This window comes from Pogoniulus pusillus, chromosome Z (assembly GCF_015220805.1).
Source record: "Pogoniulus pusillus isolate bPogPus1 chromosome Z, bPogPus1.pri, whole genome shotgun sequence".
NCBI classification, from domain to species: domain Eukaryota; kingdom Metazoa; phylum Chordata; class Aves; order Piciformes; family Lybiidae; genus Pogoniulus; species Pogoniulus pusillus.
The window spans coordinates 93,705,469-93,729,386 of record NC_087309.1 but is presented as its reverse complement, the minus strand read 5'-3'; the positions used below and the strand labels follow the sequence as shown (position 1 = coordinate 93,729,386).

Here is a 23,918-nt window from a genome sequence, read left to right as displayed (position 1 = left end):
AGAGAATGTTTAGATTCAGTATCCTAGTGAGACAGAAAAGAGAAAGTCAAGCTGTCCCTAGCAGAGATCTGGCCATAATGTGTCACATCTGGTTCTAGTTAGAAAATCTGTTTCCCTGATTTCTGAAGGAAATTGGTTCCTTATGTACAGAATGCAGTCAAAGGTACTGTTACAGTCATTGTCAGTGAGACCCATTCTTAGAAGCTAGTATTTTGTATTGTGAAATAATAGCTTTTGTATTAGGTTATCTACATAGTCTTTTCCATGAATGCTTAGTCAGGTCTGTAAGAAAAATCACAGGTTACAAACACAATTCTGTGAAGTTCATCGTTGCTACACTCTTGGTGCACAGTGATTTCACTGTGACCTGCACCTGTCCTTATGGAAAATGTGATGAAAATGGAACATCTAACTGTGTCAGTTTACCCTGTTTCATCTCAGTTAATGCATTTGCTTTTGGCTTTTTTGTGCATTATTCTTGCTAGGAAATCTACAGATAGTACTACACTACGAGTTCCTTTGAAATACCTACTTTGAATTTCCCCTCTCAATTGATGTTGCCTTTTAAATACGGAAATTCATTAATCCTTGTGACTTGTATGTTGTCAGTGCTGCATGATCAAACACAAACGTTGTTGTCTTTGTGTATAATCTGTCTTAAGAAACAAATTATTTTTTGATTAATGAAGAAACTTTGTGTACAGCATGTTGAAGCATTGTGTGCAGCATATTGAGTAATTCTTTCTAATAAAAGTGCCATAAACAGCACAAAAAGTACAAAGATGTTGGTAAGAATGTTCCCAAACTTCCCGCTATCATCTCTGTCTTGTATTTTCAGTAGCAGTTGTTAAGAAAAGGCAGACATCAGCAACTTTGTGGTCATTTTTTGGGGTGTTTGTTTGGGTTTTTTTGGTTGGTTGGGTTTTGTCTTTTTGTTTGGTTAGTTGGATTTGGATTTTTTTTTTTTTTTTTTTTTGAGGGGGCTTATTTGTTTGTGCTTGTATTTTAATTCTAACTTTTTTTTCATAAACACAGTGCTGGAAAGCTGGGTGCCAAGTCTTCTATCATGTGGAGGCACGTTGGTCTGGAGTTCTTAGTTAAAGAATAAAGTCAACAAGACCTGTAGCTTCAGATAATGCAGTCTTTATGCTTTTATTCTAATGATCAGGCCTAATTTGTATAAGTCAAATGGGCAAAGGTTGTTCCAGAGTTTTGTGTTGTTTCTGCCCAAGTTAAAGAGCAGATCTCATTGATATATGCTGCATAGATGCAGCATTTTATTTTTTTTAATTGAATTTGAAACAGAACATTTGTTAGATCTGACACTTTAGTACTTTTGTCCTTTTCTCTGCACCCTGAACAAGTTGTAGATCTGAAATTTTTTCCTCTTTCCTGTTTCCTGTTACATCTGGAAGCTAAAAATGTGATCTGATTAAAGGCTGTTAGTAGGGTTAGAAGACAAGTTTGGCTAAGACTAGGAGATAGAAAAAGCTTTCCTCCTAAATAATGCCATTCAAGTTGAAGAATGAAAAGAATACATGCTCCAGTCCAAAGCACATGAATGAGTATCTTCTCTAAGGTCTCTTGATGAATATTTTTTTCCAGAAATGCATCACTAAAGATTATTTTTCGTGTGTAAGAGTCAACCGTGCCTATTTTCAGACAAATAGTTGTTGGTCAGCCAGGTAAGACTCCCATTAACAACTGTATGATGGGACTCTAGTCTAGTTGATTGAAGATACATATGAGAAGTCTTTTGCTTTTTGAACTGGATATCTGAAATGGAGAGTGTTGAAGACAGGAGAGTTAAATGGCTTGTGTTCCTGCTCTTGTGTTAACTTAATAAAATACCTTGTTACAGTATCTCATGTTTCAGAGTGCAGGGAATTCTTCTGTGGATTTGGTTGTTTGTATTGTTTTGGTTGTTTTGTTTGTTTGTTTGTTTGTTTTTCTGTGGAACTTGATAGCAGTCTGGTTTTGATTAGACAGGGAATACAGCCAGTTAATAATAGATGGTATTTAGAGCAGAGAATTTACATACTTGCTAATGACGTCTGCAGTGTCACAATGATCTTGCTGATGTCTAAGTGGTAAGGTAGTGTGAAATTTGATCTGGTTATTGTGCGAAACGCCTATTCAGTTGGGGGAAAAAAGCCTGCTTTCTCTGCCCTTAACAGTATTGAGGAGTTTCTGTTTTCATATTAACTCTAAAATTTCATTCATCCATTTAATAAAAATACAGCAGCACAGACATGCAACACCACTCACGAATGACTCTGTTTGAAGAGATAGTGAGGAAATAGATTATAACATGTGTTTCTGAAATTAATTACCTTGATAAATAAAATAAGATTCACTGTTTTTAACAATTGCATTTATTCCACTTCCAGTGCTGACTCCCTGTGCCTGGAAACCTGCTTCATCCTAGAAGCACCTAAAGGAACATATAGTATATATGAATGTGTGCCCACCTATGTACATATGATATTTGGTTTATGTGCAGATGTATAACTTAGCCTCCATTGCACTGTGTTTGCCTGTGATCCCATGAGAAGACAAAAAGCCTGCTCTTTGAAGAGACTGAGGTAGTTTAATCTTAGTCTGGTTCCTTCCTAGTCATATTAACAAACTGACTATTCCTTTGTTTAAGATTTCACACCTCTGCTCCTTCACTGGTGCTTTTCTGTTCTCCCTCTTTGGTATAAACACGTAACCTGGGTGTACATCTGTTATACAAAATATATCAGAAAAACTGTACGTTGGAATTGACTGCTTTCTTCACATTTAACCTTAAGTACAGGTTGCAAACTAAGCATATGGAATTAGCCATAGTGTATGCATTTGTTATCTGTATATCTGTAGCATCTGCAATACCAGCTATTCAGCCACCTTTGCTGCTTTGTGATTAGAGTAGCTGTAGCTAATTTTCTATCTGTTTTGATACTTTTGGAGTCAAAGTGATAGAGTTTGGCTTTCCATTTGCATGGTAAAACTGATATTTGGTCATAAAATCAGATTAAATGATAATGTTTTTCTGAGGTGTGTTTTTTCTAGGATATGTGGGTTTTTTTCCTATAGGCAGGGACTTGTAATGCTGGAGCATGGCTGTAGCTACTGGAGGCATTTTGCTTCTGAGTGACCGGGTTTTGTAGAGGCAGACAATATCCTCAACTTGAGCACTGTTAGTTTGTCTAGAAGAGAACACACTCTAATCTGCTATAAAGAGGACAGCAAGCGAGTTTCTAGTGGGAAAAAAGTATTTTCTTTCTTCCAGGGGTAAAATAATTTAACTATGTAAGGTCTGGAAGCAAATTTATCAGGAAAGCACTCTGGATTCTGATTGCATATCTGAAAAAAGCTTTGTCCAGACTTGTGCAGCATAGAAAAGAGTGGAACAATGGGACGTACCTTCCAAAAGGAGATTGAAGACTTTAGCCCAGCAAAAGGAAGGTCGAGATGATTGCACCTTCAGGATATGGTAATTCAAGGAAATTGTGTGCTGAGGAGGAGGCTTCTTGACCTGAAGGGTGTCCTTTCAAGCATTAGCACATTTTATCTGACTACCTGCAGTCTGCTTGAAATACATTAACAGCATGCTTCTTGGATGGTTCCTGGATAGCTCTCTTAATTCTGCTATATTTCCTCTGCTTGTAAGCCTTCTGAAGTCCATTATTTTGATTTGGGATCCTGAAATGTTGAGCCTCTCTCTTTGGCTTTTCGTTTCAGAAAGAATAACCACTTTCTCCAACTCCAACCCATGTCTGGGAGTAAGAGTAGCTTAAACAACACTATATTTTAGTATTTGGGCCTTTTGCACTGTTTTTCATTCTTTTGTCAAGTCCTTTGGGTCTTGTAACAGCTACCCAATGAGTCCAGTAGTTACCCAAAGAACCAACAGATACAGAGTATCATATTTGTGATGTGTATTTCCACTTACGTTGTACTAAGCATGGTTATGGACTGGAGGGGAGAAACTACTCCACACTCTTTCAGTTGATTGTTCAAAAATACAATAGTCTAATACAAAAAAAAAAGATTAATTTTGCCACAGCAATTAAAGAGATAAAGCAGGATAATGAGACTTCCAAGGTAACTTGATGATTTGATATATATACTGCATCCACAAAGAGAATATTGCATCAGTGTTGACTCATGCTAAACCCTAGGGAAATAATTGGTTTGGCTGCAGTTTTGAAAACAATTGAAGTTGTAGCTACCGTCTTTGCTTATTAAAGATGCCTTTTTCCTCCTACATGATTGATCTACTGTTTGTGGACTGAGGAACTAATTTGTTAAAATTTATTTTGGCTTCTGGACTTTTTATACTTATGTGGGCCAAGTAACGTGGATGTCCTTTGGAGTGGATCTGATTGACAAAAAGTTTTATGCGGTAACAAGGCATTGACAACAGTAACCACTGTGTAGTTCTGGAGTGTCTGATATTTCCTGCATATGCCTGAGAATTGTTTATGTCTGGTAAGACTATGCTGGAGTTGTTGGAGGCAACAGTTGTGCTTTAAGGCTTATTTTGCAAACTCTGGTCTGTTAGCACATCTCATTAAGCATTTTTCTTTAGTGCTTCTGAGGTTTGAATTAGTTACAAGTGTTACTGGTCCATATTTAAAAGGAAAATAAATGTTTATTGCAAAATTTAGAGTGCTTGCAACTAAAATTTATTTTAACTTGCTTAGGTACAAGATAAATTCCATAGTAAGTACAGGCTTTGAAAATGCCCCTTTTGATAACCATTCTTTATTTGGAATCTAGAGACACTTATTTTAGCTGGTTTTTTGAATAGACTTGGTGAAATTACCAAATAAACTGATATGAAAATAAAATTTTCAGATTGAACATATGCTAAATCCTGATGTTGCAAAGTTTACATGCTTTGCCCTGATACTTGCAAATACAGTCCACTTCCATGCATCTGTTGCTAACAGCTATACCAATCATCACTTAATTTCTTGAGTGCACTTCATCTAATTCTTTGGGTTTTAGAATCATACAATGGTTTACGTTAGAAGGGACCTCAAATATCATCTAATTCCAACCCCCTGACATAGACAGGGACACCTGCCGCTAGAACAGGTCACTAAAGGCCTCATACCACCTGGCCTTGAACACCTCCAAGGAGGAAGCATCCACAGTCTCCTTGGGCAACTTGTTCCAGTGTTTCACTACCCTCACTGGAAAGAACTTCCTCCTAGCATCTAGTTTAAATCTCCTTTCTTCCTGTTTAAACCCATTACCCCATGTCCTGTCATTACAAAACCTTGTTAATAGTCCCTCCCCAGCCTTCCTGTAGGCCCTCTTCAGATACTGGAAGGCTACAGTAAGGTCGTCTTGAAGCCTTCTCTTCTCCAGGCTGAAAAGCCCCAACTCTCATAGACTGTCCTCATAGGAGAGGTACTCCAGCCCTCTGATCATCTTCATGTCCCTCCTCTGGACTCACTCCAACAGTTTGATGTCCTTTTTTTTATGTTGGGGGATCCAGAATTGCACACAGTACTCCAGGTGAGGTCTCTTGAGAACAAAGAGGGAGAATCACCTCCCTTGCCCTCCTTCTCTCGATGCATTCCATGACATGATTGGCTGTCTCGGCTGCACATGCACACATTGCCAGCTCATGTTGAGCTTTTCATCAACCAAGACCTCCAAGTCCTTCTCCTCAGGGCTGCTCTCCAGCCATTAGCCACCCAGCTTGTATCTGTGCTTGGGATTGCACTGACCCAGGTGCAGGACCTTACACTTGATCTTGTTAAATGTCATGAGGATATCCTGGGCCTACCTCTCTAGCCTGTCCAGGTCCTTCTGGATGGCATCCCTGCCCTCTAGCAAGTTGACTGTGCCACACACATGGATTGCTGACTTCTGTGCTCTTTTTACAAACCATTTAAGAATACTAACTTGCATATGGAAATATAAGGACTACTGTAATTTGCTTGTGACTCAGTGAACACTATTGTACTGGATTTAGGTCATACCTATGATTATAGGTATGATTCTTCAGAAGGTCTTCTAGAGACTTCATATGACTACTAGGAGCTTAGTGGTGCGATAGTACAGATGTGTGAGGACAAATCACTATGTCGTTTTTCACTGTGAAAGCATATGGGAGCTAGGCTGAAGAATAGACATAGTAAAACCTATTAACTAGTTGGAGTTAGTACCTAGTTGAACAGTAACATTACTGTCAGTAGCATGTATTACACAGGTGAGTCTCCTCACACCTGTCGTGTTTTTAGGGAAACTCTTGCTGTGCCAAGGTATGGTGGTTTGGCTTCTATCCCACCCCCCCACACTTTTAAAATGCGCCAGCTAACTCAGACAGACTCTGGGAATATAAATGAAGCTATTTATTTACAGCTAGCACAATACACAAGTAGCTATTTACAGTATATACAGTTATATACAGAATGGTGTTACGTGCAGTAGCATGTGGAACTGGATAGGTTTCCAGCCATCTGGTGCTGGCCTCTACCATCGTCAGCACATACTACTTGCCAGAACGAGATCGAGGTAAAGTGATGTAGTCAATCTGCCAGGCTTCACCATACTTGTACTTTCACCATGTCTCACCATACCATAAGGGCTTGATTTGCCTAGCCTGCTTAATAGCAGCACAAATGTCACAGTCATAGATGACTTGGATGATAACGTCCATGGACAAGTCAATTGACCTATCATGAGCCCATTGGTATGTTGCATCTCTGCCTTGATGTCCAGATGAATCATGGGCCCACCAAGCTAACAACAGTTCACCTTGGTGTTTCCAATCAAGGTCAAAATCTAAGTTAGTATCAACTTGAGAAATCTTAGCAGCTTGGTCTGCCTTCTGGTTATGTTGATGTTCCTCATTGGCTTTATTCTTAGGCATGTGTGCATCTATGTGCCGCACCTTCACTGGAATTCTCTCCAGCCATGCATCAATGTCCTGCCATAGATCAGCACACCAAATAGGCTTTCCTTTCCTCTGCCAACCATTCTTTTTCCAGTCCTTTAGCCAACCCCATAGAGCATTGACTACCATCCATGAGTTGGTGTAGAGGTAAAGGATAGGCCAGTTTTCACGTTCAGCCACATCAAGAGCAAGTTGGACAGCTTTTACCTCAGCGAACTGACTGGATTCTCCTCCATCTCTTGCTTCGGTAACCCTCCTGGTAGGACTCCAGACTGATGACTTCCATCTTCACTTGTTCCCAACAAGAAGACAGGAACCATCTGTGGACAAAGCATAGTTCTTTTCCTGATCAGAGAGATCACCATAGGGAGGAGCTTCCTCAGCAGGAGTTATTTTCTCCTCTGGAGGTTTGGAACAGTCTGTGCCTTCCGGCCAGTTGGTGATCACCTCTACCAGACCAAAAGACATCTGAAACTTTAGCTTTAGCCTTCTTATAAGCTAAATCAATAAAACAAGCAACAATTTGAGCCTTTATCCAATTAAATGCCAAGAACACGAAGCCAGACCAGAGTAACGCTCCAACCAAATACAATAGCTGCGTTACTAGCTTCGTTTTGATTCCCAGAATTAATTAACAGTCACTCAAATGAATTAGCCCCACGTTGGTCGCCAAATAAAAGATGTGGTGGTTTGGCTTCTATCCCGCCCCCTCCCACTTTTAAAATGCCCCAGCTAAGTCAGACGGACTCTGGGAATATAAATGAAGCTATTTATTTACAGCTAGCACAATACACAAGCAGCTATTTACAGTATATACAGTTATATACAGAAATATACAAAGGAAAAGTAATACAGAAGCACAGCTCCCCTCCCAGAAACCTGAGTCCCCAGGAGGGGCTCTCAACCACCCCTGCACCTCCCCCTGCCCCTCTCAACCTTACCCCAATCCTGATAAAGAATAGAGGTGCAGCCAAGAGGTTAAGAAGGAAGGTTAGTGGCAGCGAGGTTAATGAGATGTTGCTCAGTCTAAAGCCAAAAGCAGAGTGAGAGACAAAATGGAGAATGTTATCTAATGTTTACTTCTTGTTCCCATACTTCTCAGCGGGACTGTGAGAGAAGAGACACAACCATGTTTTCCTTTCATAGCCAATCATCTACTTTCTCTCACCAAAATATTCTAGCCTGCTTCAAACTAGCACACAAGGGATATTCTCTCAGATGCAGAAGATGATCCTGGAGAGGTGATTAGACTAGCATGAGATAGTTCAGCATTTACACCCACAACAGTCAGCAGAATTACTGTGCTGGGTTGCCCAAGCTCTCCAGCATCTGAAAGCAGCTACAGGGAATGAGTTCAGACAGTAAAGATTCAGGAGGAGTAGTAATTAACAGAGAAGACAGGGTAGAACTGGATCATAGGTTTAACTAAGAAGCAGGAATTAATTTATGGATGGGGGAAAGGGGAATGCAAGTGGTAAATATATTTAAGAGCAGTGAAACATCTGACTGAAGGGAGATGTAAGCGAACAACAAAACTTCTGTTTCAGGTATTTTTGAAACAGGTTGCTGGTATGGAGGTCTAAGTGTGATACAGTCACTAGCTTTGCCCTGTGAGAACAGCAGGCTGCCCATGGAAGTTGAGAACACTAGTCAAGCTCCAGACAAAAGCAACTACACTTTACAATCTTACTCACTTGGATTTCCAAGTTGTGCTCCTCTTTTGAAATGTGGTTGTGATTGACTTTGCCAGTTTTGCTTCACCCTATTCTTCATCCCACTCCTGCCTGGTATTCTCTGGCCTCCGTCAAAGCCCAGGAGAGCAGTAAAATAACAGATTGCAAGACTGATTAAGACATTTGCAGGATTTGCAGACTTTTGGAGTGCAAGCTCCTTTATATTTGGGGGGGGGACCTTGAGTTTACAGTTATCTCAGCTTAAAATCTCCAACAGCATAAAACTGCTTATTTAAGGTTCTCAGACAAAAGATCAGGTTATGCTTGAATCTCTTGAATTGCCAATTTAATTATTTTTTATGTCATCTGAAAAGAAAAGTAGGGCTGATCCAAGATTTCCTAGTGGGGAACAACTGGTTTCTTCCTTACTGACTGTGGTACTCTAACTCTTCTACATATACAAAAGACGACTTAGGAAGAGTCAATTTAGTGCTTTGTTGGTGCAGGTTACTAAGTGTTGAGGAAGGATTTGATAGTTGCAGAGTGTAAGCATAAGATTCTGTGAGAATAACTCTCTGCACTAGTAAGGCAAAAGTCCTGTGTCCAAAGTTTAGCTTTGAGGTAGAGTATCTCCTCATTAGGTCTCAATTATTATGATGTGAGGTGTGTCTTCTGATTTTATTCACCAAAGTGTAATGAAAACAGTGGATCTTCTACACCCTTCATAAAAGAAAGAGGATAAATTTAGCCTGGGAACCTCTGTCAACAAAACTTAAATCCTAGTAGGAGAAGAAGTTGTTTACTGTAAACCACTCCCTCATCATAGCAGTAGCTGTGTTGTTGCTAAAAAAATTGCAGAAACTAAACATTATAATGGAAAGATTCTGTAAATGGGGTCATTCAGAACAGATATTAAATGAATGGGCAGCATAGATTATCATTATTCAGATCTTGCTATTAATGACAGCTTTTTCCTGTAGATGTTTAAAGTCAACGTTTTATTAGAAAATTTATGCAAATGGAAGCCAAGGAAAGACTCTGATGGCACATCTTTTATCCCTCAGATTCTAGGTCCTTAGCCTATGTTTCTGAGGCAGTGGCATGCGCTGTGAAAAGGCAGTGCACTGTGGTGGCAGTGCTGCTTTTCTGAAACAAAACCAGTCCTTTTCACACTTAGATTAGGACCTTTTCTTTTGAAAACCCTGCAGACAGACTTTCAAAGAGATTGAGGAAGAGGCAGAATGAGACCCACTTTCCTGTTGCAACACAGGGCCACAAATAATCTGTTATACACTAGGTACTCTCACACAGGATGTTTTTATTTCAATCTGCCAGTCAAATTAATTTCCATTAGTCATCACATCTGAGTACTGAACTTGGAATGCATTTTTCCTAAACAAGACATTTCTATTTGGATCAGAAGCTAGAGATAAAAGTGTTGAGTGATTAAATACCCACTGCAGTATTTCAGTTTTCCTCTCTTCACTGATGAAATTCCAGTACTGGAGCTCAGGATACATATTGAATATTCAGATACAGCCTGTCATGTGAATAAATTAAGACTCTCTAATTTTTTTTCTTCAAAACCTAGCAACTTCCTTGAACTCTTCCTGGGACACCTCCCCTCTTTTTCAAAGGTGATACACTCTCTTTTTAATCTTTAATTCCTTTAGCAGCTCTTTACCCATCCAGTCTGTCTGCCTCCCTCGTCGGCTCATCATCCGGTACAATGACACAGCCTGCTCCTGTGCCTTCAGGAGTTCTATCTTGATGTCCAACTTTCCTGGACCCCTTTGTTTTTAGGGGCTCTTTCCCAAGGAACATTCTGAGTTAGTTCCTTAAATAGGCTGAAGTCTGCCCTTCAGAAGCCAGTGTGGAAGTTCTGTTGATGCCCCTCTTGGTTTCTCCATATATTGAAGACTCCATAATTTCGTGGTCACTGGACCCAGGCAGCATCCAACCACCACATCCCCTATAAGGCCCTCTCTATTTGTGAGCAGCAGGTCAAGCAGGGCTGCCCCCCTGGTAGGCTCATGTAACAGCTGGGATAAGAAGTTGTCTTCCACGCACTCTAGAAACCTTCTAGACTGCCTCTTCCCTGCAGTATTAAAGTCCCAGCAGGTGTCTGGTAGGTTAAAGTCGCCCACAAGAACAAGGGCAGGAGATCTTGAGGCAGCATCCAGTTGTTTAAAGAGTAATAAGTCAACCTCTTCTTCCTGGTTGGGTGGTCTATAACAGACTCCAACCAGGATATCAGTCTTGTTGGCCTTCCCCCTAATTCTCACCCATAAAAACTCAACTTGATCATTCTTGATTTCTACCCCCATGACATCCAGAGCATCCCTAATCTACAGAGCCACTCCTTCACCTCTTCTCCCTTGCCTGTCTCTCCTGAAGAGTCTGTAGCCATTGATTACAGCACTCCAATCATGTGAGCTATCCCACCACGTTTCAGTGATGGTGACAACATCATAGTTTTCCTCCGGCACCAAGGCTTCCAGGTCCTCTTATTTGTTACCCATACTTCATGCATTAGTGTACATGCACTTCATCTGGGTTGCTGCTTTTACCCCTATCTCTGGCCTGCCATCCTCAGGTTCCTTTGGTTTATCTCTAGTGCTATCATGTTTAACCCCCTCCCCTTCCACTCTAGTTTAAAGCCCTCTGAACAAACCCAGCCAGCTCATATGCCAGGGTCCTTCCCCGCTCTGTGTCAGTTGTACCTCATCTGTTGCTTGGAGACCTGTGGCAACATAAAGTTCCCCAAGATCAAAGCATCTAAAGTTTTGTTGAAGGCACCAGCCTCTGAGCCACTTGTTTATCAAATACGCTTTCCTATTCCTCTCTGCATTCCAACCTGTGACTAAGGGTAAAGATGAAAAGACTACCTGTGCCCCTGCTCCCTCAACTGCTTTTCCCATTTAGAACTTAGGCTGGCCACAGCTGTTAAGGAAAATAAAAAATGTTTCTATAAAATAAATTAAGGGCAAGAGAAGGACCAAGGACAACCTCCAGTCCTTATTAGATAGAGAGGGGAATATAGTGACAAAGGATGAGGAAAAGGTAGAGGTGCTTAACACCTTCTTTGCCTCAATCTTCAATAGTGGGACAGGTTGTCTCCAGGACAACTGGACTCCTGAGATGGCAGATGGAGTCAGGGACCAGTATAGTCCCCCTGTAATCCAGGAGAAAGAAGTAAGGGACCTGCTGAGCCACTTGCATCCTCACAAGTCCATGGGACCAGATGGGATCCACCCTCGGGTGCTGCGAGAGCTGGCAGCTGAGCTGGCCAAGCCACTCCAACAGTCCTGGCTCACTGGAGAGGTCGCCAAAGGCTGGAAGCTGGCCAGTGTGATCCCCATCCACAAGAAGGGTCGAAAGAAGGAGACAGCTACAGACCTGTCGGCCTGACCTCAGTGCCAGGCAAGGTCATGGAACAGGTCTCTTGGGTGCCATCACAAAGCACCTACAAGGTGGCCAAGGGACCAGGTCCTGCCTGACCAACCTGATCTCCTCTTATGATCAGGTTACCCACCTGGTGAATGTGGGGAAGGCTGTAGATGTAGTCTGCCTGGACTTCAGCAAAGCCTTTGACACCATCTGCCACAATAAGCTCCTGGCCAAGCTGGCAGCTCATGGCTTGGACAGATTCACTCTATGCTGGATCAAGAACTGGCTGGATGGCAGAGCCCAGAGAGTGGTGGTGAATGGTGCCACATCCAGCTGGCAGACAGTCACTAGTGGTGTTCCCCAGGAATCAGTGCTGGGCCTAGTCTTATTCAACATCTTTATTGATGATCTGGACAAGGGGATTGAGTCCTGCATCAGCAAGTTTGCAGGTGACACCAAGCTAGGAGCAAGTGTTGATCTGTTGGAAGGTAGGAGAGTCCTGCAGAGGGACCTGGACAGGCTGGATGGGTGGGCACAGGCCAATGGGATAAGATTTAACAAGGCCGAGTGCAGGGTTCTGCACTTTGGCCACAACAACCCCAAGCAGCGCTGTAGGCTGGGAACTGAGTGGCTGGAGAACAGCCAGGAAGAAAGCAACCTAGGGGTGCTGGTAGATAATGGGCTGAAGATGAGCCAGCAGCATGCCCAGGTGGCCAAGAGAGACAATGGCATCCTGGCCTGTATCAGGAACAGTGTGTCCGGCAGGACAAAGGAGGTTATTCTTCCCCTGTACTCAGCACTGGTCAGGCCACACCTTGAGTACTGTGTCCAGTTCTGGGTACCTGAATTCAAGAGAGATGTTGAGGTGCTGGAACATGTCCAGAGAAGGGCAACAAGGCTGGTGAGGGGCCTGGAACACAAACCCTATGAGGAGACGCTGAGGGAGCTGGGATTGTTTAGGCTGGAGAAGAGGAGGCTCAGGGGTGACCTCATTGCTGTCTGCAACTACCTGAAGGGAGTTTGTAACCAGGTGGGTGTTGGTCTATTCTCCCAGGCAACCAGCAATAGAACAAGGGGACACAGTCTCAAGTTGTGCCGGGGGAAGTGTAGACTGAATATTAGGAGGAAATTCTTTACAGAGAGAGTGATTTGCCAGCTGCAATAATTTTGTCCTTTAATACGTGTTGTATTGTCAACATGTTGTAGTGGCATTTGACATTGGTATGAATCTCACAATACACATTTTTGTCTCTCTTTAACTTCCCCACCACAGTTCAGATGGAGAAAATGGACCAGATGAAAAATGGAAGACAGGAAAGTCACCTACTGCACTGCTGCAGACCCCTTCCAGTGAAATGTCGTATTTTGATGACCAGAAAAAAATTGATGTTGCTAGGTAATGTCAGTGATTACTTTTCCTGGTTATATAATCATAGTGCTTACAAACTCTGCTATTAGAAGCAGCCAGAACAGTTGTAATTCAGACTTTGGGATGACTTAGTTTTCCTGTCCTTGAAAAAAATACATTGCTGTCTTTGATGCCTCTGCTAGCTGCATCCCAGTCAATTTGACAGAGCCCAGATGAGCTGCAGTTTGAGTCCTGGGCTCTTCCATACTTACATACTGGAGGTATTCATTGTCTGTGGTGTAACTGCAACAAAAGTTTTAATTTGGGACTCTGCAATTATTGTAATGTCTCTGCAAAAACAGTCATCATTCCTTTGGAAAATGAGAATGCATCTGAAACCTTTCTAAACAAAAATAAAATTAAATCATCCTTTGTGGGCTTCAATACAAATTTTGCAGCCAGTGCAAAAGTCACCAGTCAACCTGACACTGGTTTTGGTCACAAGGTAGATTATTAAAAGGCAGATGATTAAAAAATCATCACTGTATTTCCTGAAGCATCTTCAAGAAGATATTTGAAGAAATATGTGAGATGGCTTTTTTCTTTTCTCCAAAGCACTTCTTCCAGTCTTACCTCTCGCATGCAATGTGATTCACTGTGTTGGTGAGGGATTGGCAGATTGGCATCTGTTGGTTTTCCTTTAAGTCTCTGTGCATTTCACTTTGACCTGTATTTACACAGGCACATGAATATGTGTTTAGATGTATTTTGGAGTTTTCCTCTGTGAAACAGCACCTGAGACATGCATTTTAAATGCAGTCTCTCTGCTATCTAAATCAACCATGCTGTACAAACTCCTTCCTAAATCCAGTGGTATCTCCATTAAGCGTGATAGTTCCATTCCTTTCACCCTTACAGTTTTTAGTGGAAATCCTTTCAAGTCTAGGAAAGTAAAGAAGATTTTTTGTGCTGTGTAAGGTACAGTAGTGGAAACTTTTTGTTGAATCTTTGGCACAATGTATTCTTCATGCCACTGAGTATGGAGTCCTGTGTTTTTGTTTTTCCTTTTGTTTTTCAATCTGAATCTGAAGGCCTCTGTGAAAGAGATACTTTATAGCATGTTGTTAACTTCCAAGACTAATGGCAACTAATGCCAAGATTATGTGAAATGCCTTTTTTAATCTTCAGGTCAAAGAGCAGCACAGATAGTTCAATCCTGACAATGGATATCAAGAGTGATTCCAAGACTGAAAGGAAAAAACATGCTTCAAATCAGGTAGGGCAGAGGATAGACTTTTTTTTTGTTTCTCTACAATAGCAGTAATTGCATAGCTACCATGAGAGCAGTATCATAGTTCATGGTCATATAAGGATATATGTTCCTTTTTCATCAGTATGTTAGTCTGGGCCTTAATAACCACGTGGCAAAAATGAGGACTTACTGCAAAATAAGTGGGCACAATGAGAATGTGTTGGGAGGACAAGGAGTGGAATGAATTACTTGATTGTAAGACTATCTAATAAAGTGTGTGTCTTCTTGTGTGGCATTTTGTTTTTTAGCTGAAGGCAAATGCACAATTTCATAAGCTATTTCTAGATGTTCCCATTGATGAGCCACTGAAACAAAGTAAGTATTAAACCTTTTATCATTGCTGGCTGTGGGTCTAAGGTAATGTTGCCTGCCAACTAGCGATATGCAAGAGGGACCACCTTAATATAAAAAAATTAAACTCCATCTGCTGGAGCTATGAGCCCTTCATCCACATGCAGTTTTTTTAGTCTTTCAATACTGAAATTTTCAGATCTTGGGCATATTTGTGAATTGTTGCCCACTTCACGTTTCTTAGAAGAGCAACTGCCTGTGAAGTGCTCTGAGCTTGTCCAGTATTAGTTAGAGAATATTTCAAGTATTGGCAATCTTTATCAAAAAGCATAGATATGACTTTGGAGAAAAAAAGAAAGAAAAACAAAAGGCAAACCAACAACAGTTGGCTTGGGTTATGGTTGTTTTAAATATGATAGAGTATCTGTTTGTTTCAGGCTTTACGTGTGCTCTGCAGAAAGAAATTCTGTACCAAGGAAAGTTATTCCTTTCTGAAAACTGGATCTGCTTCCATTCCAAGGTTTTTGGCAAAGATACAAAGGTTAGTAAAATCTTTGTGTACATAAAAGTAATGCTGTTCCTTAATTTGTACATCATCACATGTTCACATATTATACAAGACTAGAATGCTACTAAAACTCCTAAATATTACCAAATACAACCACTGTTCATAGTTCATCCCTGGAAGTCAACTCTAGAATTGGAGTACTGTTGTTGTTATTAAAGATCCAGTCTCTCAAGGTTTTTCTGTCTGAAAAAAATAGATTAAAGGGTAGGATCTGACGTGCGTCAGTGAGAGCATTGCCACCATGCAGCAGAAACTCACTCTTGTGGTAAGTATAGAAAAGAGGAAGAGTGAAAGCTAAGAAGTGTAAGGAAGCAAGACTGTACTTGGGGAACTGGAAGGGAAGTATAAGACATACCAAGGCAAGCAAAGGGGAGAAACTGAAACTGGCTTCTGAATTTAATGGCAAAGGTCTGTAAGGGATTATTGTAGCACTCCTGTTCTGTGTAAACAGATAATAGGGAAAGAAAAAAAATTGTTTTATTTTCACTTGCAAGCCTAATATGAAAAGCAGAAATGGGACATGAACAGTCAGGAACATTTTACTTTATAATATCATTTCCTCTTTTGGTGCAGAGAAGGCTCGTCTAAGGCTTGAATGCTCTGGGGTGAATGGTTTGTGTTCCAGTTGATTTGGAGGTTTTGGGATGGTTTTGTTTATGTAAACTCTGCTTTGGTTTCGGGCTTTTATTGGGAAGTGTGGCAGTTTGAGCTGATCCTCTAGCTCAGACATAGGGGAAAGACGAACATTCCAGGGATAGGCCACATAAATGACAACAGTAGATAAATTAATATAGTTTCATTGGAGCATCAAGAATGTTCATCCTTCCCCTATGTCTGAGCTCAAACGGCCACAATCCACCCCTTTAATATAATTTACCATTGCAGCATCAAGTCATTCTATGTAACTAGGGATAACATCAGTATCGTAGATGGTCATTTTCCAGGCTTCAAGTATCTTTCTTCAATTTTCGGTCATTCATCTTCTTATTTCCGTCTGTCTCAGGCATTGGCTAGTTCAATGTTTATTTTCTAGAACAGTCAGATGTTTTTCTTCAATGAGCGGAACAGAGCAGGACTCTTGGCACTCTCAGGGCTCATGCTCATGGATAGTGGGCTCTTCATGGCTTTTGGGCTCCACAATCATCTGCAAAAGAACTCATAACAACATATCTACATTCTTTCTGCCAATGTCAGAATCTTTTGTGGAACACATTGTATATCACCGTTTTTCTGCATAACCCAATATGTATGACCAGGTCCTTCAGCAGAAACCACCCCTCGGACAGGTGTAGCCTCCCCCAAAGGGGAGAATACCCAAACAGACTTGCCCAACAAATTCTTTTCACGAATGACAGGAGCCCTGTCACCTTCTACCTTTTGTAAGACCTCTGAATGAGCTGGGCCAGCTCAGTTGGTAGAACCTCTACTATTCACTACCCAAGTGGCTTGGGCTAGATGTTTCTCCCAGTTCTTTAAGGTTCCTCCCCCCATTGCCTTTGAAGTTGTTTTCAGCAAGCCATTGTAGCGTTCAGTTTTGCCTGAGGCGGGTGCATAATAGGGGATGTGATAGATCCACTCAATGCCGTGCTCTTTGGCCCAAGATTTTATGAGATTATTTTTAAAGTGGGTACCATTATCTGATTCAATTCTTTCTGGAGTGCCATGTCACCACAGGATTTGTCTTTCCAAGCCCAAAATGGTGTTACGTTCAGTCGCATGGGAATCTGGATAGATTTCCAGCCGTCCGGTGCTTGCTTCCACCATGGTCAGCACATATTGCTTTCCAGTCCGAGAACGAGGTAGAGTGATGTAATCAATCTGCCACGCTTCACCGTATTTGTACTTTGCCCATTGCTCACCATACCACAAGGGCTTCAGACGCTTGGCTTGCTTAATAGCAGCACAAATATCACAGTCATGTATAACTTGTGTTATAGCGTCCATGGATATGTTGATTGCTCTGTCCCGTGCCCATTGGTAGGTAGCATCTCTGCCTTGATGTCCTGAGGAATCATGGGCCCACTGGGCTAAGAACAGTTCACCTTGATGTTCCCAATCTAATCCAAATCAAAATTCACATCGGTTTGAAACACCTTGGCAGCCAAATCTGCCTGATGGTTGTACTGATGTTCCTCAGTAGCTTTACTTTTGGGCATGTGAGCGTCTATGTGTCGTACTCTTACGGGGATTTTCTCTAGATGGGTAGCAATGTCCTGCCATAAGTCAGCAGCCAAAATTGGCTTTCCTTTCCATTGCCAATTATTTCTTTTCCAGTCCTTTAGCCAACCCCATAAGGCATTAGCCACCATCCACAAATCAGTATAGAAATAAAGCATGGGCCAATTCTCACGCTCAGCCACATCAAGAGCAAGTTGGATAGCTTTTACCTCTGCAAACTGTCTCGACTCACCTTCTCCAGCTTTTGCTTCAGGCACTGCTCATATAGGGCTCCAAACTGCAGCTTTCCATTTTCGCTTGTTTCCAACAAGGCGACAGGAACCATCTGTAAATAGAGCATAGTTCTTTTCTTCTTCAGACAAATCACTGTAAGGAGGAGCTTCCTCAGCCCGACTTATTCGCTCCTCTGGAGGATTTATACAGTTTATGCCTTCCGGCCCGTTGGTGATCATCTCCACTGTGCCAGGTTGTTCAAGGCTCCCCATGCGTGCTCGCTGTGTTATGAGAGCCATCCACTTAGACCAGGTAACATCGGTTGCGTGATGTGGCAATGACCCCTTTCCCTTAAACATCCAGTTCAAAACTGGTAATCTGGGAGCCAAAAGAAGCTGAGAGTCTGTTCCTATTACTTCTGAAGCAGCTTTCACACCTTCATAAGCAGCAAGGATCTCTTTCTCCATTGGAGTCTAGTTTGCTTCTGACCCTCTATATCCTCTACTCCAGAAACCAAGTGGTCGGCCACGTGTTTCTCCTGGGGCTCTCTGCCATAGGCACCAGGTTGGACCATTATCACTCACAGCCACAGACAGAAGGTTCTTAATGTCTGGACCAGTTCGAACAGGCCCCAAACCCATTGCATGAACTACTTCCTATTTTATCTGATCAAAGACTGCTTGTTGTTCAGGTCCCCACTGAAAGTTATTCCTCTTTCGAGTTACATCATATAAAGATTTTACAATTTGGCTGTACCCAGGGATGTGCAGCCTCCAAAATCCAACTGTTCCCAAGAAAGACAATGTGTCCTTCTTATTTGTGGGATTTGCCATGGCAGAAACTTTGTTTATCACATCCATTGGAATGTGACAGCGACCATCTTGCCAACGAATTCCCAAGAATTGAATCTCTCTAGCAGGTCCCTTCACCTTGTCTCGCTTTATGGCAAAACCTGCTTTCAGCAGAATGTCAATTATTTTGTTACCTTTCTCAAAAAACTTCTTGTGCCGTGTTCCCCCAGACGATGATGTCATCAATGAACTGCAGATGCTCTGGAGCTCCACCTTTCTCCAATGCATCATGGATCACTGCATGACAGATCGTTGAACTGTGCTTCCACCCCTGGGGCAAACGATTAAATGTATACTGAATCCCCCTCCAAGTGAAAGCAAATTGAGGCTTGCATTCTTCTGCTATCGGAATAGAAAAGAAAGCGTTAGCAGCATCTGTGGTTGCATACCATTTGGCCTCCTTGGATTCCAGCTCATGCTGGAGTTCTAACATGTCTGGCACAGCAGACCTCATGGGCGGAGTCACTTCATTTAGGCCGCGAAAATCAACTGTAAGTCGCCATTCTCCATTTGCCTTTCGCGCAGGCCATATGGGACTATTGAAAGGTGAATGGGTCTTTTTAATGACGTCCTGGCGCTCCAGATGACAAATCAGATCATGTATGGGTACCAAAGAGTCACGGTTTGTTCTATATTGCCTGTGGTGTACAATTTGAGTGACAACTGGCAACTTCACATCCTCTACATTATGCTGCCCAACAACTGCAGACTCATCTGAGAGCTCAGGCCTAGCAGACAACTTCAGTTTATCTCCAACAGCTTCTACAGTTGCTATCCCAAAGGTCCACTTAAAACCCTTGGGATCCTTAAAGCGCGCTTCTCTCAAAGTCATTTCCCAAGATGCAAGGTGTATTTGGACCCGTTACAATGGCATGCCTTTGCCAATCACTCCCAAACTCATCTCTGCCTCTAACCTTGTCAATTCTTGAGGGCCTCCTGTAATTCCAGAAATAGTAATAGACTCCATTCCTTTACAGTTTGAAGGCATGAAAGTGCATTGTGCACCCGTGTCCACTAGAGCCCTGTATTTCTGAATTTTCAAGGTACCAAGCCCTTTAACATATACATTCCAGTATATCCTGTTGTCTCCCTGGTCCCTGGCCTCTGCCTGGTAAGAGGCAGGGCCTCCCTAATGTTGGCCATTACAATTGCAATTGGCACAGTGTTTAATGGTTTTAGTTGAATCATCGCCAGAACCATCTGAGTCATGTGGGGAAACTGAGGCAACTACTCTTTTAGGCTTCTCACTTTGTAACTCTCTCACTCTTTTTAGGAGAAGTGAGGTAGGTTTTACATTCCATTTATCCATATTTTCACCAAACTGGTCAGGTAAGATTAACCAAAGATACCCACGTGACTGTTGTCTATTTTTTAGTGAGTTAGGCTGAATTGGTCTTCTAGGAGGACGCCTATCCCTGATGGCCGAGACATGTACCCACTCTGAGGGTGAAGAAGAAAGTTCACTGTCCTTTGCCAACTGGGATATGGAGGTTTTAAATTCCTCCTTGAGTTGTTTCATGCCATCTTTAATCTCTTCAGTCATAGTATTTATGGCTGACACCATAGCATTAACCGGGTAAAACTGCCATGTGCCAAGTGCCAGCTATCCTGAGGGAAACTTCGAAGGGAACCAGCTACTAGATGGTTCAATTAGTCTTTCGCCCCTAGACCCGGGTCAGACTACCGATTTGCATGTCAGGACCACTACGGACCTCCACCAGAGTTTCCTCTGGCTTAAAAATGTTCATCTTTCCCCTATGTCTGAGCTAGAGGATCAGCTCAAACGGCCACAGGAAGCAGTTCTGTTTGCTGCAAGGATTTCCTCAACTTCTTTCTCAAGTACTTCCTTGAACAAAAAAACATCCTGTGTAAACCCTCAGCTCTTTTGTTAGTGAATTAGGTGCTGGAACAATTCTAGCAGTTGTCAGTGTCTCTTTTCGTAGTGTTCCCATTTTGAGGGAACACTATCTACCTTTCAAACAGCTTCTAAGAAGGTGTTAATAATTTTAAGCAGTTTTTAATTCTATTCCAGTGTGTTTTTAATAAAGACGTTATTGGTTATGTTTTACTGCTTGGACCAAGATACTGAGTTGTTGATTCCTAGTTAGGGAATTGTATTAGTCATAAGCAGCACACTAATGCAGATAGTGTATAGGTCACTGAAAGCCACGTGGCACAAACAAGGAAATCAAAATTAACAACTTCTGTCATTCGTAATTAGTAACCACTACCTTGGCAGTTAGTTTCATTAGAACTGAAGCTGCAGTACTAACAATTTCCTGTTCACTGCTTGCAAATATGACTACTTCATACTGTGGGGCAGCTTTGTAACTTAAAACTAAGCTAAATGTATACAAAAATGTAGTGAAACTCTACCAAGTAGATTAGAAATACTTATGGTAAAAATATAGAATGGTAATGATGTAGTGCTGGGAAAATATCATAGTCAGTAGGGGTTTAAATGTAGGAATATGTATGTAATGAAAACAGTGTTACAAGATAGGGTAGAGTAGGCAGTATTTGAATTTGGCAGCCATTTGAATATGGCTGTAGTGGTATTCCAAATTAGTTCTAGGTTGTTTTCAGAAAACACTGCAGAAAAAATTAAGAGTGAAAGGAAGGCTTGATCGTTCCTTCCAGCTGTCTTCCCTTGCCTTGCAATACACACTTCAAGCTTTGCACAGTCACACATAGCAGGCAGAAGTTTTAGGTGCTATCATCAACACAAAAAAGGGCAGGAAAATCAGGGATATAATGAAAACATAAATGGAGGTGGAAATCAAGCTTAACAGGAAGCAAAATGTTCTTAGCATCAGATACACTGACAAAGTTTCCAAGACACACAACCTGTATTACTTAGAACTTATTTTACAAGTTAGCTTAGTGTTTAAATGTTGTATTGGAAATATAGTGGGGCTACACAGTCTAATAAAGTTTTTAACTTGAGCTCTTCTACTTCCAGAATTTCTTTTATTGAAAGGTTTGGAAGGAATAGCTGTGCAAGTCAGGAGATTTGTGGGTAATCAAAAATAAAACTTGATTCTACAGGCTTGAATAGGCTTTGCAAAACGTCACTGCCTTTTCAGGTAGTTCTGGGTTTACTGTATATATTGGCCTTGAGTCTTTCATGAGCTAAGCATTATCTTGTGTATTTCAATTCCTTTCCAAGTTGCCTGTAGGTAAACCAGAGTAATAATTATTACTCTGCTTAGAAACAAAGTACATTGCAGTGATTTTACTATTCTAGTCTAATGCTGGGATAACAGTGTTATAAGGAAGTACTTAATCCCACTTAAGTACACTTTAGTCTTGATTACAGTAATGTTATCCATTAAAATAGCATGCAGTAGAATGCCATTAACATCTCTGATTTAGAGTTCTTTGAGGTGAACTGAACCAATAAGAAAACTTCTATGCTGATTTTTTTAATCATTACTATTATGAGGATTTCAGTTGAAAAGTCTTTTGCTTCAGTCTCAGTTCAGCTTGTTGTTTCGTTTGTTGTTTTTTTTTCTGGGTTTTTTTTTTTTTTGTTCTTGTTTCTTTGGATTTTTTAAGTTAGGAAGATTTCAGTTCTGACTGCCTGAAGATTCTTTGTTTTTCCTGTGAAACACATCGTAGCTGCTCCCCACTCCCAGTAAAACATGTTTTGAAAAGTGTTGCAAAAACTTTGTGCAAGATCCAGTTTAAGAAGAAAAGGTATAGTGCAGGACCTGTTAAATTACCTGTTTTTAAAAGGCAGGGTAAATAGTCAACATGTTAAAAAAAATCAGTAGAAAAGATGACAGACAGATTCAGATTCTTGGACCCAGGCCTGGAACTGAGTGTCGTAGATGTCACAAAAATTAATTTTAATATTTTTATTATGATATTTATTAATATCAAATTATTGTCTAGAATTTAATGACAATATTTACAGCTTAGATGTTCAGTTGTGCCGACTCTACCCCCTTGTGTAAATCTACAGACAAACAAAGTGTTAAACAAATTTCAAACCATCTAGCAAAACTAGCAAATACAAACTAAGCTTTTGGAAAGACATTCTTTTGGTGCAATACGCTACTTGCCCTCTGGGGTGACTCAAGAGGCTCCTTTCTGCTAAAGCACATAAAGTAGAGAGAACTTCACAAAGCATAGAACTTATTACGAAGAGACTTTCTAGAATATTTACTCACAAATTAGTATCTCTGGATTTCCAGGACTGCATTATAGCCCAGACAGTACCTAAAACACTTGGAGGGGTGCTGTCATTGGTATTGTAACCACTTTTAGTTTTCCCAGGACTCTCGCAAGGTCTGGTGCTTGCCTGTCCTCTTCACCTGGTCTTAGTCCATTCTCAGGCAGACATTGTCCTCCCAGGACTCGAGGCTTGGACGTTCTCAGGTGTGCAAGCAGACATGACGTCTTGTGGCTTGGCGTTAACCTGCTCTCCCTCACCATACAAACTGCGGTGAGGTCTATGTAAATGGGTGCTCAAGTTAGGAGCAGCTTACTCACTTTCAGTAGCTGTAATTGCTAGTGGCAGTAATGCAGCTTGCTCGGGGGCACTTGGCTCTCCTGATCTTCTGCACAGTCTAGGCTGTCATTCAAACTATGGCTGGCCAATTTCGGTCATCTTTCAGCAGAGACTGTTACCTATGCTTCTCCCTGGTAAACTGAGGCACATCTCTCAGCCACTTTGTTTCCTCCCAACACAAATCATGCTCTTATTTATCACAATCCTCCCCTCTTCTTTTTCCATTTATTGATTTGTGTTTCTTTCTCAAATGTATTCAGCATCAAACCAACCCTTTCCTATTTATCGGATCCCTGAACTGTGAAACTTCATTTAATGATAGTAGTAAAGAGAGGTAATAAACAACCAGAAAACACAATTATTATTAGACCTAAAAATATTCCTTACTTGAAGGCCCTTTTCTACAATCCGTTAGTTACAAACAAGTTTCTTTGCAGTAGTGGGAATTTCATATATCACTTCAGTGGCCATTTCTTGATACACAATCCCAACCTATAGCCCTACAATAATTCCAGTCTTATGGTAAAACAGTGTTTGAGTTATTACATTGCCTTGGCATTGTTTAGGCTGGATAAGAGGAGGCTCAGGGGTGACCTCATTGCTGTCTGCAACTACCTGAAGGGAGGCTGTAGCCAGGTGGGGGTTGGTCTCTTCTCCCAGGCAACCAGCAGTAGAAC

General features: G+C 41.4%; 1 protein-coding gene across 1 annotated transcript in view; it reads left to right on the top strand.

The window, feature by feature from the left end:
* Positions 1 to 23,918, top strand: part of GRAMD2B (GRAM domain containing 2B) — a 71,500-nt gene that overhangs the window by 10,570 nt on the left and 37,012 nt on the right. Inside the window, exons 2-5 of the mRNA XM_064139996.1 lie at positions 13,238 to 13,360; positions 14,501 to 14,588; positions 14,873 to 14,939; positions 15,353 to 15,456. Of these exons, the coding sequence (XP_063996066.1) occupies positions 13,238 to 13,360; positions 14,501 to 14,588; positions 14,873 to 14,939; positions 15,353 to 15,456 (382 nt within the window). The remainder of the gene's footprint in view (positions 1 to 13,237; positions 13,361 to 14,500; positions 14,589 to 14,872; positions 14,940 to 15,352; positions 15,457 to 23,918) is intronic.